The sequence below is a fragment of the Perca fluviatilis genome, chromosome 5, assembly GCF_010015445.1.
Source record: "Perca fluviatilis chromosome 5, GENO_Pfluv_1.0, whole genome shotgun sequence".
Classification (NCBI taxonomy): Eukaryota; Metazoa; Chordata; class Actinopteri; order Perciformes; family Percidae; genus Perca; species Perca fluviatilis.
The window spans coordinates 36,500,126-36,519,424 of NC_053116.1; the positions used below are offsets into that span (position 1 = coordinate 36,500,126).

Sequence of the window (19,299 nt, forward strand, 5' to 3'; positions counted from 1 at the left end):
AAAACACCCAACATTGCTCTGAAGGCAGTACAAAACAATTAGCCATTTGAATATGTATTAATAAGTAAACACATCAAAAGAGATAAGATTAAAATTAAATTCCTTTTCAAATATCCTCTTTAGAAATGCAAAAGTTATAGGAGGGAGTTTAATAAGTCCTGCAAACTAAAGAAAATAACGTTCTAGTTGAAAGTGATCTTGTAATTCCTCATCCGGCCACGGAGTGTCGCTGTGGGTTAAGAGGTTCATTATCGGGTTTGTATTCACGGCATCAACTTCCTGTTTGTTTCCTGGATTTACATTAAACTGTAAACTGTACAGTACAAATCATTACTAAGGAATACAAGACACCATGCAGAATAAAGGCAACGAGTGTCATACCACGGACACCAGACTATGTATTTTCTGCAGATAAATGACATCTTGAATGTTTGCTAGTCTGAGCATTCGGCAGTTTGCAGGCTACTAACCTGCTGTAAAATTGCTGTCAGCTCTGTATTTAACTTACAATAACCATGCCGCTAGCTCCTGCAAACCAGTCCCAGTTGATTCGGTCCAGTCAAAAGGACGAATATTATCAAACCTTCCTGAGAAACAACGCCAACGAAGCTTTCCAAACACTTGCTGGTGAGTTTGTTTTCAGGTGTGTTTGAACACACCTGGAAATTATTAACGTTACCGCTTCGTAACCCTAGCAAAACCTTCGCTAACGTTAGCTTTCTTCACTTTAACATGTAGGTTAACGTTAGCTTTCTTCACTTTAACATGTAGGTTAACGTCAGCTTTCTTCACAATAATACGTATGTTAACGTCAGCTTTCTTCACTTTAACATGTAGGTTAACGTTAGCTTTCTTCACTTTTAATATGTAGGTGAACGTCAGCTTTCTTCACTTTAACATGTAGGTTAACGTCAGCTTTCTTCACTTTAACATGTAGGTTAACGTCAGCTTTCTTCACTTTAACATGTAGGTTAACGTCAGCTTTCTTCACAATAATACGTATGTTAACGTCAGCTTTCTTCACTTTAACATGTAGGTTAACGTTAGCTTTCTTCACTTTTAATATGTAGGTGAACGTCAGCTTTCTTCACTTTAACATGTAGGTTAACGTCAGCTTTCTTCACTTTAACATGTAGGTTAACGTCAGCTTTCTTCACTTTAACATGTAGGTTAACGTCAGCTTTCTTCACAATAATACGTATGTTAACGTCAGCTTTCTTCACTTTAACATGTAGGTTAACGTTAGCTTTCTTCACTTTTAATATGTAGGTGAACGTCAGCTTTCTTCACTTTAACATGTAGGTTAACGTTAGCTTTCTTCACTTTTAATATGTAGGTGAACGTTAGCGTTCTTCACTTTAACATGTAACGTTGGCTTCAGAGCAAACTTGGTGCAGTCTCTTATCTGTATAGTTGCAAACCTCCTTTTAGTTCATGTTACTGATTACAGAACATAATTGGGACACTTTCCATCCCTTAATCAGTTCGCCATACATTTAATCAGTGGTGTAGTCTAATGTATTGTAGTGGGTATACTGTACTATATATAAATATATTGGCCTATACATATGGGCCAGAATCTGCCTTTTGGGAGGGGAGTGGGGGCAGCATGTCCTCCCCCCAGGGTTATTTTGAGCATCAGAGACTTCTTTTCCTGCATTCAAATACACTTGTATGCACCAATTTGAAGAATAACAGATGTAAATTCGAAATATATCAAAAATATAATAGAAAGTATGTTGTTATGTGTCATTGGGCATTTTTAAGTGGGTATATGGAAATCCTGGAGCTTTCTTAGTGGGTATACTGCATATACCTGCGTATCACGTAGACTACACCACTGCATTTAAATACATCGATTAACGTTACTATCTGATCAGTTAGTTTCCTTGTCTGAAATGTGAAGTTTCAGCATTTGTTCACACATTGCTAACGTTGCCAACATAGTTAACAAGCTCTGTGCTGGTGTGGATTGTGATACCCAAACCTAAATACAGTACCTCTGCTCAGTCTCACTACTTTTCATGAGTAACAGTTAGTTTATTCAATTCAATAGTCACTAACTACTGTTATAAAGCAACGATGAAGTGTTATCATCAAAATAAAACCTCCCTTTTGTATGTCAGAGTGATAAAGCAAATGTGAATTCATATCTGAAGCTGTATGTCTCTGGTCCGTGAAGGATATGCAGCACTTGCTCTCTACTGAAGTTTTTTGTTTCTCTCTGTAGGATCTAAAAGATGGCTGGACTGGAGGAAAGAGATAGAGCTGCTGTCAGACCTCGCATACTATGGTTTAACAACATTCACAGGTAGTTGCTGACCTAGTTCTAGCATTGCCAGCTCTATCTCCACAGCGCTGTGGAGTAAGGTCTGGCTACTCCACACATACACTACCAGTCAAAAGTTTGGGGTCACTTAGAAATGTCCATTCCACTCCATTATAGACAGAATACCAGCTGAGATCAGTTGCATTGTTTTTTCTAATCAGGGCAGCAGTTTTCAGATTACATGATATGCTTACATAATTGAAGAAGGGTTCTCCAATGTTTTCTCAGTTAGCCTTTTAAAATGATATCAGATTAGTAAACAGAATGTGCCTTTGGAGCATTGGATGAATAGTTGCTGATAATGGGCAATGTAGATATTGCATTAAAGATCAGCCACTTCTTTCTACAACGGTTGAGAACCCTTTTGCAATTATGTAAACACATAATGTCATCTGAAAACTGCTGCCCTGATTAAAAAAAACAATGCAACTGATCTCAGCTGGTATTCTGTCTGTAATGGAGTGAAATGGAAATTTCTAAGTGACAAACGCTCTGGTTCGTTAGCATTTCTTTAACTAATCACAATTGTCTTGGGCAGTGCTAAGCTCCATACGCAGCGACGGTGGCTCTGCTAAATAGTCTCAGGAAGGAACTTGTTTTGGTGGAACATTTGCACTCTGCAAAAGAAATCACCTCATACAATATTAAACGAAGTTAACTGTTGACAAAATACAGTAATGTGAGCTATTTAAATCAGCTGATACATGGTTAAACCTCATTAGCTCTTATCAGTGTGCAGCAATCCCACCAATCGGTCCGAAAACATCCCAGTTAGAGAGGAAATGCCCTAAACATATTCTTTGTAAATCTTACCAATCGTTCCCTGAAATAACCAAGCAGACCTGACTTGTTGCACCATCAAAGGTTCTTCAAAACTTGCCATTTTTAGCGTGTAGCAAGCTAGATCAAAAGTCTGTTGTCGTTTCCCGAAGGTAACAGAGTTTGAGAGCAGCAACACACAGAGAGAGCAGTGAGGGACTGAATGTCAGGTAATTATCTTGGAAATGTACCTCTGTTGATCCAGACTATTTCCAACCAAAACAACATAAAATCTAACTTCATGTATGTTATGAGTTATTAACAATCCTTTGTGTCATTCTCCTCCCAAGGTTACCAAACCCTGGGCGAGGAGTATGTCAACATCGTCCAGGTGGATCCCACGAAAAGTCGAATCCCCTCTCGGACCAGACGAGGCCTCTTTGTCCTGTGCCACTCCTTCTTTCCCTACCTCCTGGACAAGGTCCTGGTGTGCCTGGAGAACGAGCTGGGATGTGAGCAGGAGGGCGGCGGGGGCGCCAGGCAGCGCCAGGCGGCATCCTGGCCGTGGAGCCTGGAGTCCTGGCTGAGGGGGCGGACGCGGAGGGCAGTGGCGCTGCTGTCGGAGCCCCAGAGGAGAGCGTGCCTGCCGGCCGTGTTTGTCCTCCATCAGGGCCTGACCCTCCTGCACCGCCTCCACGTGGCTCTGTTCTACATCAGCGGCTCGTTCTATCACCTGTCCAAGAGGGCGGCCGGGATCAGCTATGTAGGTGATTTTTATTTTATTTGTCATACAGTACTGTGTAAGAGTTTTAGGCAGGTGTGAAAAAATGCTGTAAACTAAGAATGCTTTCAAAAATGGAAGTGTTAAAGGTGCTCTAAGCGATGTCACGCGTTTTTTTAGGCTACAACATTTTTTTTTATCACATACAGAAAACATCTCCTCACTATCTGCAAGCTGCCTGTCCCCTGAACACACTGTAAAAAAAAAAAGCGGTCTCTGTAGACAGCCCAGGCTCCACACACGCCAACAAAAACAAAGTGGCCAACCTGCACCACCAAACATAACAAACCGTGTTCCAGCGTTCAGCCAATAACGGACAATAATTTAAAAACTCAGCGCGAGTAAAGATGGCAGCAGCGTTTGGTGAGCAAAAAAAGGCTAAACCAACTCAGTTGTCTGGGAACTTTCAACGTTAGCTAATCCTGCGGTCCCTCTGCCTTTGCCCCCCCGCTGTAGTATACTGTCTATAGACGTTGTGTTCCCCCGACACGCTGTATTCACTTACTGTTTAAAACTTTTTCCAGCTTAGTGGGTGTACATAGGCATACTGCTCAAAACCAACATGAAAAAACATAGTAATGTTTCCTCATCATTTAGTTTGGTTGTTAAACTGTATGTAAATGAGCAGGGACGTTAAATCACCGGTTTCACGTAACGTTACTCTAAGGTACCGTCTATGTGCTGGATTTTTCCTAAGGTTAGCTAGCAAATAAGCCCACTGACGGCGACATTATTGTTGATATTTTGGCACAATGTTTAGTAATGCCAGTAGTAGTGGTCATAGTGAGTGAACGTGTGATGTGAGATGCACATTGTGTTATGTCTGTGGAACTGTTCATTAGCTGTGTAACGTTATGTGTGATATCTGTAACAGTAGTGAAACAGATTTTATTCTGATCCAAAGACTCTTTCTGTGAGATAAGAGATTATACCCCTGGACACTATCCATTATATCCAAATGTTAATGAGTAATCGTGTTAAATAATCATGTATTGACCATTTCAATATTGACCAAAATAATCGTGATTATTATTTTTTTCCATAATCGAGCAGCCCTACTCGCTGCCAAAAAATCGCCACTAACTAGCTAATTAATTAGTCTGAGTTAAATGTAGCTATCAGTAAACAGAAGGTAGTGCCTGGTGTCTTGTGTGTATGCCAGTGTTCGTGTGTACACGGTAGAATGTTTTTAAGGAGAAAGTAGGCCTATCAACAGGAATAAATTATCATCATGGGAAACATACGTCGATAACAGCTTCAGAATTTCGATTTCGACACATTTTCGATTAATCGTCCAGCCCTACCAAATGATCTCCCAACATTTGTGTATGTAAATCCTCCTTTATAAAAACTGCTATTTAACTACTGTTTAAGGAACATATGATCTCTACAGTAGTTACTCTTTTTTTTTTTTCTGCAACATGTGTATCATTGAAGTTGACAAAGCTGAACCACCGGCTGTACGATGTAAATCAGGGTTTACATTTCCATCTCCACTAATGTCCCGTGTAGCTGCGCGTGATGGGGCTCAACGGCGATGACGGGACCATCCAGAGCAGCTACAGGCTGCTGGGGGCCGCGTCCCTCCTCCAGCTATTCATCACGGTGTGTCTGCAGCTCAACAACTTCAGGCAGAAACAGCGCGCCAGGCAGGAGTGGAAGCTCTACAGGAACCTCAGGTACAGGACCGACCGGGTCCCGACCAAAGGACACAGCTCTGTCCACTTAGACCTAGGGTTGGGTACCGAAACCCGGTTTCACTATGGAACCGGTTCCTACACAAACGGTAGGAATCGGACCGGATTAGAACGTGAAACGAATAGTTAGCCTGTTAGGCTAACGAATAGTTCCTCATTTAAGTTCCACTTAATGTGTTGACTGAAATATTTTCCCTCGGTCGCTCCGAAACGGACGTAAAAATATCACACTTTCTCTGTAGTCTACCGTTAGCTAGCTACCGTAAGTTTAGGCTACTTTAAAAATGCCATATTTTCCCTCTGGGCTCACCAAAACTGAAGTAAAAGCCTTTTCTTTGATGTCATATTTCAGTTTTTCAAGAATCGGTTTAGGGGTCTGATTCGTTTTAAAAGTACCGGTCGGGCATCGGAATCGTAAAAATCCAAACGATGCCCAACCCTACTCAGACCCCATCTATGGAGATGCTGATTTTACTCGTGTTAATCACTAACCAGCGGTGCAAACCAAGCCACTGAGAGAACTACTGTACGTCTTGTAACGAAAGCATTGTGTAGCAGTAAAAGAATGAAATGTGTTAACTCTCTTTTAAATATCTTTGATCTGTGTGTCTGCAGTCCTCAGCGCACACAGAGCTCGGGCCCCAGGGCAGCCAGCTGTATGCTCTGCCTGGAGGAGAGGAGACACGCCACCTCCACCCCCTGTGGACACCTCTTCTGCTGGGAGTGCATCACCGAGTGGTGCAACACCAAGGTCAGGCTTACGCCACTGTATCACACGCAACCTCCGTCTCTAAAACTCTACTACATGATTAATTGTTCGTGAATTAAAAAAACAATAAAGGCTATCTGTCTACATCTATTAAATATCCCCCCCCACCCCCAAACCATTTCTATCACTAGCCATGCTGGAGGTTTTAATATTTTAATTTGTTGTTACTTATTGATCCTTTTTGTGTCATTTTACATTTTTAAAAGGCATCCTGTTTTGAGGGAGAATTTCCAAAGAGATTTCTCTTTCTTATTGTTGGTAACAGGAGATGACATTAAGGATAATTTATGCATAATTAAACAACAAGGATGAAACGGCAGCAACAGCCTTGTAAATCAAGGTTACATTTTTTTTTTTTCAAACTCAGTCGAATGCATTTCATCTTTTTGTTGGTGCTTTGAGAATTACAGGCTTTCTTTTTGTCTTATTTGTGCAGGTTTACAGGGTTTCCGCGGGTCTTAAACTCTAGCCAATCAAATTATCAGGGCGGGCGTTATACGATGATGGACAGATGGTCAACCGTAACGTAATCAACCACGTCACCAAAGAGCGCTTGGGTTGAATTTACAACAAAGATGGCTGCCGCTGGAGAATTGAGATGTGTAGCTTCAGCCATCGCGTCTGTTATAGAAGATATCGACAGCGCGTTCATTTTAAAAGAGGAACAGAGAACCGCGATCAAGGCATTTCTCGATTGGAAAGATGTTTTTGCCGTCCTTCCTACGGGATTCGGCAAAAGTTTAATTTATCAGCTGGCCCCGATGGTCACTAAGACGATGGGGCGCTCTGATTGGTTGTAGGTCTATCCAATTGAGTGCAGAGGCATTAGGCTGGTTCGAGATGAACTGCGCCTTGCCTGTAAAGTGGACGAGAGCAGGCGGGAGCAGCCGGGGGCGGTGACAAAAATCTGCTCTCAAGTTCCAGCCGTTTCCAGCAGCCTTCAGGCTGAACAGGAAGTCACAGAAACACTGTGGTCCGATTTAATAAAATGTTATCAGACCCATATATCAGCTCCTACGCAGTCTCCAGTTGTTTTAATTATGACAGAGTAGCTGTCAAAATTATCTACATGCGATCTGTTGCTGATTTTAATTAACAACACACTGTAGATGATTGGTAATCTGAACAGATTTAGTCTCTCTGACTTCTAAACATCACTATCAGCCTCACAGCATGTGTTCTGTACAGAATAAGCCTTTTAAATCAGACAAATGGCAGTTAAAATCCCTCCAATTCACAATCAATAAAAAGTTTATATAAAACGTCATCATGTTGAGTTGATTCTGATCTCGTGAGATTATCGTTGCCCATGCTGGCATGACGTCAGAGCAAGTCGGGATCAAGCCGGACACAAATCTAACCGGCATGCATTGGGCGGCGATCGCCGGTGATCAATTCTGCGCAGACCTGGCTCATCTCGAACGAGCCTGACTTCTTTCCTGGTTCGGTTGAAACAAGCCCCATAATCTCAGCCCAGTGGAGCAGTATCAGACTCATATTCTGACTAAATCTGAGTATGACAACGTCAGGCTATAAAAAGTTTTAATTCGCAAAAGTATGGTGTTCTAGGTCTTCAATAATTTTAAACGGGTCTTAAATTTTCCTACATCCGTGTAAAGCTACTTCTAATGCTCACTGAAATGTGTTTTTTATTCTGTGATGTTGTAGTTCTTTCTTTCGGTGGTCCAAATATAATTTGCTGTATATGTACAGATTATATATAGTTTTATTAACTTTGCAGGTATTTTGTGACTCTGCATTTCGTTGTCCTTTTATGTCGTGATAAAGGTCTTAAATTTCATTCATAAAAGGTCTTAAAAAGGCCTTTAAAAAGTCTTAAATTTGACTTGTGGAAACCTGCAGAAACCCTGGGTTAGTGGCTGTACCCACCAGATTATAGCTCCCGAAATGTTTTATTTTAACTCAACAGGAAATATTTTCACCCCACCAGACCACGCCCGCCGATAGGGGGGGACAAACGGGTCTGTTGTCCCGGGCCCACAGTAGGGGGGGGCCCAGAACTGGGCCCTCATTAAATTATGGAAGAATTAAAAATCTTTTTTTTAAATAGGCCTATTTGTGGAAAAAAATATGTAGCATAATATTTGAATTAAATAAAAGCGTTTTATTTGTTTTCTTCCTAATTGTCCTGGAAATGGTGGTCAAGAACCCCCCCACCCCAACATAAAAATGGTTTGGCCACTGATCAAAATTTGATGTTGTCACTTGATTTGAAGTTCAGTACGCTCAAAATGTCCGGTCAGCACAAGTCCTGAGCTCGGAAAAGGAAAGAAAAGAGAAGAAGGAAATAGAGGCCTTAGAGATTTTCTAAACAAATATTAAAAAAAAGGTGGTGACGGTGAAGCTGGAACTGTCAACGTAGAGCGAGGTAGGAAACAGCGCAGCCAACGTTTACGAGCCATGTAACGTAACGTAACAGGCCAGCTCTAATGTTAACGTCCATTAGCTCGTATAAAAGCCTGAGACAACACGTTCTCTTTGACAGAAACAGTTGAGTTTGGTAGCTCCATCGGTAAGGATGAGACAGAGAGAGATCCAGCTGCAGTCAGGTGACAGAGAGAGTGATGCGGGAGGGGCCCGCTGCCTCGCAACGGAGGGACAGAGTCAGGCTACCCGTGAGAGAGAGAGAGAGAGAGACAGAGAGAGAGAGAGAGAGAGAGAGAGTGATGCGGGGGGGCTCGCTGCCCTGTCGGAGAGTCTGAGCAGGATGGATCAGAGACTGATTACACACTTAATTTCAGTGAGAGATGTGAGGAGAGGAAGAGCAAGGGAAAAGGAGAGATCTGGCCGCGAGGGGGGGGGGCCATCTAAGATCTCGTCCCGGGCCCAGGCAAGACTGTCAGCTGGCCTGCACCAGACCTTCATGAGGCAAAAGCCCAGTAGAGTCAAAAACATTTATTTTTTATTTTTTTTTTAAACGCGAAGTAAAAAGTAAAACTTTCAAGCAATAAAAAAGAAATTACAGACAGGATCCTCAGCAACATATAAGCAACTGAAATAAAAATGTTCTTGTCCGAAAGGGGTAGGATAAGGTTGAGAACTTTTCTGGTCCTACCCCCCCTCTTTTTTATATTTCATCAGCCTCCATGTTCAGCTCGGTCGGCATGAACAAATCAACCCTTTTGAACAATAACAAAATAATCCGAACAGATGAACCAAAAACCATTAAACAGTCAACAACCAAGAAATCACTGGTCCTGCTCACTGAATATTTTGTTTCTGAATAGTCTTTATAGTTTGGATAAATTGTTACATTTTTATGTCCTAATGCAGTGAAGTTTTGTATTCCCACAACTGTCTGTGTGAATGCAAATGTGCCATGTGTGTTTGGTGTATTACATCCCACAGGCAGAGTGCCCCCTGTGTCGGGAGAAGTTCCAGCCTCACAGACTGGTGTACCTGAGGAACTACAGCTAGGTAGCCTGGGAAGACCCTGACGAACTTCTGGCAAATTTGAGATTTGCTCTGCAAGTCGGTCTGGCCCAGAGCCCATTCAAGCCCATTTCCAATTTTTCAAAATCGAGGCACCAATCACAACCGTTGAGGCGGGCTTTATACCAATCACAACCGTTGAGGCGGGCTTTATACCAATCACAACCGTTGAGGCGGGCTTTACACAATGATGATAGCGCAGCGACAGCGAGCAGCTTTTTGTTTACATTCAACATGGCGGCCACCGAAGCGCAGCGGCCCGTTGATGCTGCTGTCGCTGCTACGTCACCCGGATCGTTGTTCTGATTGGTTGAAGGACTATCCAGTTGCAGCCAGAGGCATTTGAGCGGCGTCCGTTGGTGACTCCCCTTTGGAAATGAGCTGCGAATGAAGCTTGATACAACTGAGAAGGGTCTGGTGTCAACCAGGCTAACAGCTAGAACTACAGAGCCTGAAACTACAAACTACACAGAGATACACGCGCGCGCACACACGCACTCACACACACACGCACTCACACACACACACACTGCTCAGAACTTTGTGCCAACGTACTGTAGCTTCTGGAGGTATAAACCTTTTATGTTCTTTTCAGGTTTTTTTTTTTTTTTCAAATTAATTGCTTCTTTTGTTGCTGAACAAAAGTTGTTGATTGAGAATAACATTTGAGATTGTATCAGTCAAATCTTGTAAATATTGCTTTTAATTTAATTAAAACTATCAGATGCTAATAAAATGTAAGAATGTTTCTCTGTTTTGTTTGTGTGTAGAGGTGACATTGTCTTTGTTTTTATAGTTTATAACATATATAACATATATTTGTATGAAAAGTGCTATACAAAGATTATAGATTGATTGATTGAGTATGACCTATACTGCAGATGTTTTGGCTTCGCTTACAAAGTCGATGTAATTACCCCTGGTGGGTGTGTGTGTGTGTGTGTGTGTGTGTGTGTGTGTGTGTGTGTGTGTGTGTGTGTGTGTGTGTGTGTGTGTGTGTGTGTGTGTGTGTGTGTGTGTGTGTGTGTTGTTTGGTGTGTTGTGTGTGTGTGTGTGTGTGTGTGTGTGTGTGTGTGTGTGTGTGTGTGTGTGTGTGTGTGTGTGTGTGTGTGTGTGTGTGTGTGTGTGTGTGTGTGTGTGTGTGTGTGTGTGTGTGTGTGAGAATAAATAAATAAGCACTCATAAGTTTATGAACCCATGCTAAAGTTGACTAAAAAGAGGAATAAAACTAATTATCTTTTGGAAATTGATCTTAATGCCTTAATAAAAAAAAAATGAGGAAAAGTCCATCATCACATACCCTTCACCATACCTAGAGATTGGCATGGTTTTATTTCAGTTAGCCTAATGGCTGGTTTGATTTGCATTGAGAGATGATTTTATGGAAAGTACCCCATGCCAATCTCTAGGTATGGTGAAGGGTATGTGATGATGTTGGGGGTATGGTGAAGGGTATGTGATGATGTGGGGGTAGGGTGAAGGGTATGTGATGATGTGGGGGTATGGTGAAGGGTATGTGATGATGTGGGGTGCTATTTTAATTCCAAAGGCCAAGGGAACTTTATCAGGATGCATAGTATCCTGGATCCATGAAATAACTGGCCTTTCAAAATAAACATCTGCCTGCCTTTATGGGAATTTAACATAGGGGTGGACTGACTTATGCCTCCTGTATTTTAAAGGAAGAACATTTATTTATGATACATTATTCATTCACAAAGAAAATTGGTGGCCTTAAAGATTGGATTTTTCCTAATGTTTTTAATTAAAGCATTAAGATCAATTTCCAAAAGATAATTTTTTTTATTCCTCTTTTTAGTCAACTTTAGCATGGGTTCATAAACTTATGAGTGCCACTGTATATATGGTACAGTATACCCACTACAATATATTAGACTACACCACTGTGTGGATAGACCCTATAGACATACTGACAAGCTAAATGTGCTTTGTACATCAAGGTACCAGCTCCAGTAAAGAGAACAGAGACTTGGGAGACTTCTACGTCATCTTAACTTAACAACATTACACAATTAACGATTAAGATAATCACAGCACAAAAAAACAAGGTTTAGCTGCTCAAAAATGGCCGCTGATGCTGCTGCTTGTTGTCAACTGCCTCCCTCCACAGAATAAATCCCAAACAGTCTGTAATTGGAGCGAGGACTAATGTTAAGGTTTCCTCTTCATCCTGGCCATTATCATGGTATGCGGTCTTCCTTGTCCATCCCAATTACACATGCCTTTAAATGTTTGGGTTGACAGACAGAATTAATACAGTGAGCCAACACATCGAAGCAACACAGAAAACCAAAGGCCAAATCCATTACATAAGCTGTCACTGCGCACATTTTACTAGGCAAATTTCTCCAAATAAGATCCACTCATTGTTGGCTCTAACGTGAGGTAGTTTAATAATTCACCTGCAAAAGGTTGCTAACATGCTGCCGGTCAGATTAAGCTAATGGTTGTGCTGTGTTTAACGTTAGCTAGTTGATAATTAGAAGAAATACCTCACTGGTCTAACATGAATATTACAAAGTAAATTATGCATGATGAAAATCTTATTATATACCTTTTTATATATATATATATATATATAGTTTATTTCTGTACCTGTAGGCTAGTCTTAGATTTGTAAAATACGTGAATCTCGTGTGAACTGGAAGGAAACGTGAAGAGCTGCGCTCGAGCCTCGTCCCCGTCACACAAAGAAATTGGGGTTGTTAAAACGTCAATGTGTGGAACAAAACAGTTTAAATATTCCCTTATCTGAATTTAAAATGTGTATCAAACAAGCGTCCATTACAGTATGATTTAGCTGTGTCTTATTTAAACGTGCTGCTGTGCTGTTACCCGGCTGTAAACTCATTTGTCGGAGTAAAAAACAGAATAATTGTGACTCAACGTTGGCTTTGCATGTGGAAATGCGGCATTGCATGATGGGAATTGCGCCCCATTTTCTCCGGTAAAACATAAATAATCATTGTGAAACTTAGAACAAAAGTGTTTCCTCCTTATTAACGTCTTGTCGTTTCTTATACTCTCACTATAAAATCTCTGGTTTTAATTTCTGGTTAAGTTCCATATTCGGCACCATTAGTCATCATGGTGTGTCTGTGAAAGACTCCGCCGTCTCTAATAACAATAATCATACTTACCTGGCAGGGGAGATACCATGATCAACAAGGTGGTTCACCCAAAGGGAGGCATAGCCATTGCACAGCGGCTTTCTGAACTTTGCGAATTCCCCAAATGCGGGAATCTCGACTGCAAAATTTGTGGTAGTGGGGGACTGCGTTCGCGCTCTCCCCCTAATATGTTGTCAAATGATAAAAATATACAGGAAGTAATGGACGAAGGATAAACATAGATATGCTTGTTTAGTCATTGATGTGCAAGTATCAATGGAAATAGGAATCACAATGATTACACGGCCTTGTCGAATGCTTGATTCTGATTGGTCAATCGCGGCACTCTACGCATGAATGTATTAGGAGAACGTCGTCGCTAAGACCGTTGCTAGTGCGGAGTTTTGATCACAGACTCTAGCGGACCATTTGTAAACTGGTGTAGTCTAGGATTTCCATATAACCACTTAAAAATGCGCAATGACACGCAACAACAAACTTTCCATTATAATTTTGATATATTTTGAATTGTCAACTGTGTTTTTTTTTTCTTCACATAGGATGAATAAGGGTATTTCCACCATAACTTGCATAAAAGTTTATCTGAATGCATTGAAAGTCTTTGACGCTCAACCCCCCTCGCCCCTCACTATGATATGCGCCCCCCACAACCCAAAAGGCTGATTCTGGCCCATATAGGCCAATATACAGTAGCCAGTTGTTAAATTGGGCCGGGCCTCTCCGGGGCTCAGCCCCGACACATAAGCCTGCTCATTTGTGTCCGGATGTGCCTGCTGTCAGTTGCCTACTGGAAATATGTCACATACAATTTGATGAAAGTGATGCTTTTGAAAACATGATAATTCTGACAATAAATGAAAGATTTTTGAAATGCCATGTCTATTTTGTCTCGGCGGTGCTGACATGAGAACAATTGGAACACGGCAACAACCCGCCCAGAACTGCAGACACACCACCATAGGTCACCACTGCTGGTCAACTACATAACGCCGAAGTGTCTCCATCTGTAGGATTAACAGATCAACTGCCTTCTCCTAAAGCTAAAAACCCCGTTCACAGCTGTGGAAGCCCGGTGCTCGGAAGCTCAACCGGCCGCTACGAAGTTCATGTCGCTGACCAAGCCGTTGAACCAGTCCCCGCTGTCGCATCTCCGGCCACGACTCCGCTCTGAGCATCGGAGAGCCCCACTCGGTGCCGTGTGTGTGTGTGTGTGTGTGTGTGTGTGTGTGTGTGTGTGTGTGTGTGTGTGTGTGCGTGCGTGCGTGCGTGCGCGCGCGCGTGCGCGCGCGCGTGTGCGTGTGCTAGTAAAGAGAGAGAATGGGAGAAGGAAGTTTGTGTGAGGTGGACCTGATCACCACAGACCCAAATCTTCTCAGCTGTTGCTACTGTCATATGCTGCACTGTCTCTTCATGTGGCACATTATGTTTGGCACATTGTATGGGTCACTTCTTATATCCTAACATGCTAAATGCCCTAATACCTGTTGAGACTACAACAATGCAAAGTATAGGCTCTTAACCTTGCAGTTCTGCACATATCATGTAAGACTCTATTTCTCCATTTCTTTGCACAAAACTCTCCAGAAAGTGCAATTTAATGGTTTATTTTTCATATACTGTCATTGGTTTTACTTTAGTTTGCAGCTTTTCTTAGCAGTCTGCTAAAAAAACTGGGAACAAATCCATTGTGAGTCTTCTGTGCAGCACTTTGGAAACTTTGTGTTTGTAAAATGTGCTATAGAAATAAAGTGGATTGGATTGGATTGGATTGTGCAGTACAGAGTGTGTGTGTGTGTGTGTGGGTGGTGGGGGGACATTGTGGTAAATTGTTATGCAACAATTTGTGCCTTTTTCATAAATGTATGCTGGAAATGTCGTTATTTACATAAAGGAAATTATTATTATTAAAGGAACACGCCAACTTATTGGGACTTTAGCTTATTCACTGTATCTCCCAGAGTTAGATAAGTCCATACACACCCTTCTCATCTCTGTGCATGTTGTAACGCTGTCTGACGGCTCCACCAGTAGCAGCCCAGCACAGAACCTGCAGGTAACTGGTTCCAACTAGCCTACTGCTCCCAATAAGTGACAAAATAACATGTTCATATTTACATGTTGTGATTTGCAAGTCACAGCGTGTACAAAAAACAACGTAACATGAGACACAGCCATCTTCTAACCGTAAACAAACCGGGACTATATTCTCAGAAAGGCTTGCGCGAGCATATCACTCCGCCCAAGTAGCAGAAGTAGCAGTGCTTCACCTTCTGAGAATATAGTTTCCAGTTTGTTAGAGGGTTAGAAGATGGCTGTGTCTCATTGACCCTTGTTCTTTGCGCTGCGACTATACTCTAAATCAACATGTAAATAGGAAGATGTTGGCGTTATTGTGAAACTTAGTGGGAGCAGGATTGGATACAGGTTCTGATGTGCTAGGCTAAGCTACCGGTGGAACCCGCAGATCGAACACACACGTACACGAAGGGTATGTATCGACTTGTCTTACTCTGGGGGTTACGGTGAATAAGCTAAAGTCCCAATAAGTTGGTGTGTTCCTTTAAGTATTCTCCTGTTTTGTTCACTTTATTGTTGTATTGAACAGTTATTGCATTCCCCCGTAATCTACGCCTGTGAAACCATTATATCCTCAACTACTGCCTAGGGTGTAATTTCCACTGGGGACAGGCCCACTTTTCAACATCCCATTTGCCGTTGATCTGCGCCCCCCCCCCCGTTCGTTTGCTAAAGCTAAGCCGGTACGTGTAGTCAGCAGACCCTGCTGAAACCAACAGAGCAGCCAATTAGCAGCAACACTCGACAGATTAATGATTTTCTAGAGCTTTCTCGCGGCCCAGACCGGCTGCTAGCACTCAAAAGTGTTTACATCCAAACATTCAGTCCCAACACACTCTGGCGGCATTTTCTCTGTCCTGTTGACAACCAGCCAGTTCACTTACACTGCTCTCATTTTGGGTAATCAGGTTTTCCCCCTCCCATGGAGAATATGGCTCACGGTGGAGGCAGATGCTGCCAGGCTAACGCTGATCCCCGAGCTACGATGATGGATGTCTCCTGCTCTTCCTCTTCTCTCTCCTCATCATTTACACCTAGGCAGTTGGCTAATTACACCCAAAAAGAGTATTCATTTGAAAGTGTTAAACTTCCCTCCCTGTTTTTCACAGCGTCTTTAGGGAGGCAACAAAGGGAAACCTGCAGATGTTGTTAGCTGCAGAATATTCTCGCATTGTCAGATCTATCGCCACAGTGCTGTGGAGGAAGGTCTGGCTACACCACAGATACATTCTGGGATAGGACAAAAAAACACCTCTGGGTTGTTTGCATTTCTTTAAACCAATCACAATCGTTTTGGGGCGCCCAAAGCATTTTTTTCTCCTATCCCAGAATGCATCTGTGGTGTAGCCAGACCTAACTGCATGCAAAATGACCAATCTATGGCGTGGCCATAGTGGGCCATTGGTTGGGGTTAGGCATTTTACCTCGAGTTGGGGAAAGCTGATTGGTCAGGGGATAGGACCTGTACAAATCAGGTTACGTTACTCGCAAGCATGGACCTCGGCCAATAGTAGCTATTGAAGGGCAGGTCTTGATGTGGCCATAGTGGGGAAAAAATATTGCTTACTGCAAAGCACTGTGGAGTTGCAGCTATGCTTTTAAACTGATTTGTATTTTGGAATTTGAGCATCCAACTGAAAAGCAAACTTTCTGCCTCTAGAATCAGACAGACCTTAATAGATGTTGGTTGCAGACAGTGTGGTAGATCTAACTTTGACTGGTCTGTAAATAGCTGTGCACCCCCATATTGATTTGAATATAAATATTTGGTTTGTTGTTATTGTTTGTTGCAGAAGTCAGTTTCAATTATTGGGAGGGGTTACCCCCTGTAAATTATGCCTACCCTACATGTTTTATCAGACTGTGGTGGCGAATGTCCTGTTTTATGGTGCAGTTTGTTGGGGAGGCAACATGACTGGAAGAAGACTGGACTCATTAAAGTGATGGTTCGGAGTAATTTCACCCTAGGGTCCTTTGCACCATGACCTCGAGCCAAACACCCCCCCAGAAGCTTTTTTCAGCTGGGTTGAACATTGGGAGAGTTAGCGTAGAGTAGCGTTATCAGCTAAATAGCTTAGCGCGGGGCTAATGGACCCAGGTTTGTATCTCGTAAATGACCCCAATAATAATGCCCGAAATGATACCAAACTTCTACACTAGTACATATAGGTTATGCATTCATAAAACAATGGATTGGAAAGTTTGTAAGTACACCAGAAGTTTATGTAAATAACACTTGCCTGCTGGCTTCTGCTCTCTGCTGTTGTTGTTGCTGCTGCCGGCAGTAAGACGAGTGCTTAGGGCCGTCTACAAATTACAACACCGAAAAGAGATACAACAAAAATGTTTATTAATTTAACTTTTTTTTTTTTTTTTAAGTAAGTGCTGTAGTATAACTAGCAGGAGACAAGTTATAATTGAGGTAAGTTTGGAGACATTACCTTATTTAATCATTAAATTAAGCAGAAGCCAACAGGCAAGTGTTATTTACATAAACTTCTGGTGTACTTCCAAACTTTCCAATCGATCGTTTTATGAGAGCATAACCTATTTGTACTAGTGTAGACGTTTGGTATCATTTCGGGCATTATTAGTGGGGTCATTTATGAGATACAAACCTGGGTCCATTAGCCCCTGCGCTAAGCTATTCAGCTGATAACGCTACTCTAGCTAACTCTCCCAATGTTCGAACCAGCTGAAAAAAGCTTCTGGGGGGGGGGGGTGTTTGGCTCGAGGTCATGGTGCAAAGGACTCTAGGGTGAAATTACTCCGAACCATCACTTTAAGAACTGTGGTGGAGGGGCGTGTGTGTAACAAACTGTACGCCATAATGGGTAATGACAACCACCTCCTCCTGGCTGGGCAGAGGAGCAGTTACAGTGAGCGACTGCTCTCGCTGCACTGTAGGACAGAGAGAGGTTCAGGAGATCCTTTGTCCCCACAGCCATCAAGCTTTTTTAGAATCAGAATCAGCTTTATTTGCCAGGTGTGGGGACACAGACGAGGAATTTTGCTTTGGATTATCCAATGGTCGCAATGTGCTTACTCATACAAAACAAATAATATATACACACTATAAACCATATACCAGACCAGATAAGAACTGAACCCAAATATAATATAATTATGCCGCTCTTATCCTGTTTTTAACTCTCGTGTATGCATTTGCATTGTATTTATTCATTTATTTATTATGGGGAACTGTGTTGTGTATGGGAATGTGTGTTTATGCGTGAGCTGCTGGACACTTGAATTTCTCCGCGGTGATGAATAAAGTATCATCTATCTATCTATCTATCTATCTAGAAATATCATTCAGAGAGGATTGAAATGGATAGACGTCCACATGTTTAGTCTCATTGTGGCCATTTGTGGTCCCAGACTACCCTCTGTTGGGCTTCCAGATAAACTGCACTGTAATGTTGCCGAGCGATACTGTAGTTTCTATTTTAATATAACTGTGTGATTTATTTTAATTAGAGACCACTTCTGATGATTATTTATGCAGAAATAAGATAAGATACGATTTGAAAGTGTCTTCTTCATCTTTAAAATGTGATGCCTGTGATGGCTGTAAATAATTGGCAACCAAATGTATTGTCCTAAGAATTTAGTTTTTTTCTCCTGAAGTTTGTGGGAGACACAGCACCCTCACTGGGCTCCTCTCTGCTTGGGACGAGGCACTAAAACACAGAAATGCAACTGTTTCTATATGAATGGATGTATTTTTTATTTTTTTTTATTTATAACCCAATCACATCATTACAATACTTTCTGTAAACCATGTTGTGGTGATGTTTGTCCAGATGAACATATCTGTTTAATGTATTCACTTCATAACGATTTATCATTATGCTCGGACACCTTACAGATATTAAAGTGTGCACATTTCTCTCTTCTTTTCTGATATTTTAAAAATCTTTGTTTATTGTTTGATTTCTTCTCTTTTTCTTCTCCTGTGTCAGGTTGTGGGTCAAACTGTGTGTGTGTGTGTGTGTGTGTGTGTGTATCCTTGTGTTGTCTTCACGTCAACAATGCACTTGTTGTCCTCTCAGGTCAAAATAGAAAAGTAACACTTTTTTCAATGTTTTTGTCCCTTTCTTTTTGACTGTTGACGCTTTTGTCCACCACCACCACTACTGTATACGCGCCACTCACCAACTTATTACCACTACTGTTACACTTATTTTTGGAATTCATGGTCAATACACCTCTTTTAACCCTTGTGTGGTCCTTCGGGTCCCAGTGACCCGAAGGACCACACAAGGATTATGTACTTCCCT

At 41.9% G+C, this 19,299-nt stretch overlaps 1 protein-coding gene and 1 non-coding gene across 4 annotated transcripts; both read left to right on the top strand.

Annotated features, from left to right (window-relative positions):
- The first annotated feature begins 272 nt into the window (after window positions 1-272).
- Window positions 273-9,900, top strand: pex10 (peroxisomal biogenesis factor 10). 3 transcript variants are annotated; one of them, XM_039801914.1, is made up of 6 exons: window positions 273-627; window positions 2,231-2,311; window positions 3,439-3,851; window positions 5,382-5,548; window positions 6,182-6,317; window positions 9,705-9,900. In XM_039801914.1, the coding sequence occupies exons 1-6, from the start codon at window positions 516-518 to the stop codon at window positions 9,771-9,773; spliced, it is 978 nt and encodes a 325-aa protein (XP_039657848.1). In that variant the 5' UTR covers window positions 273-515; the 3' UTR covers window positions 9,774-9,900. The 3 variants fall into 3 exon arrangements, with proteins under 3 accessions (XP_039657848.1, XP_039657847.1, XP_039657849.1); XM_039801915.1 differs by lacking the exon at window positions 9,705-9,900 and adding an exon at window positions 3,262-3,318 and having other exon boundaries at window positions 610-627; window positions 6,182-6,925; XM_039801913.1 differs by lacking the exon at window positions 9,705-9,900 and having other exon boundaries at window positions 6,182-6,921.
- A 3,041-nt stretch (window positions 9,901-12,941) lies between these two features.
- Window positions 12,942-13,104, top strand: LOC120559924. The gene has a single exon (XR_005639379.1). It is a non-coding gene; the product is annotated as a U1 spliceosomal RNA (small nuclear RNA).
- Window positions 13,105-19,299: the final 6,195 nt, after the last annotated feature.

Coding starts and splice junctions, on each gene's coding strand:
- pex10 (XM_039801913.1), top strand. CDS start 516: ATGCCGCTAGCTCCTGCAAACCAGTCCCAGTTGATTCGGTCCAGTCAA. Junction 2,312..3,438: donor TGGTTTAACAACATTCACAG/GTAGTTGCTGAC, acceptor TCTCCTCCCAAG/GTTACCAAACCCTGGGCGAG. Junction 5,549..6,181: donor AAGCTCTACAGGAACCTCAG/GTACAGGACCGA, acceptor GTGTGTCTGCAG/TCCTCAGCGCACACAGAGCT.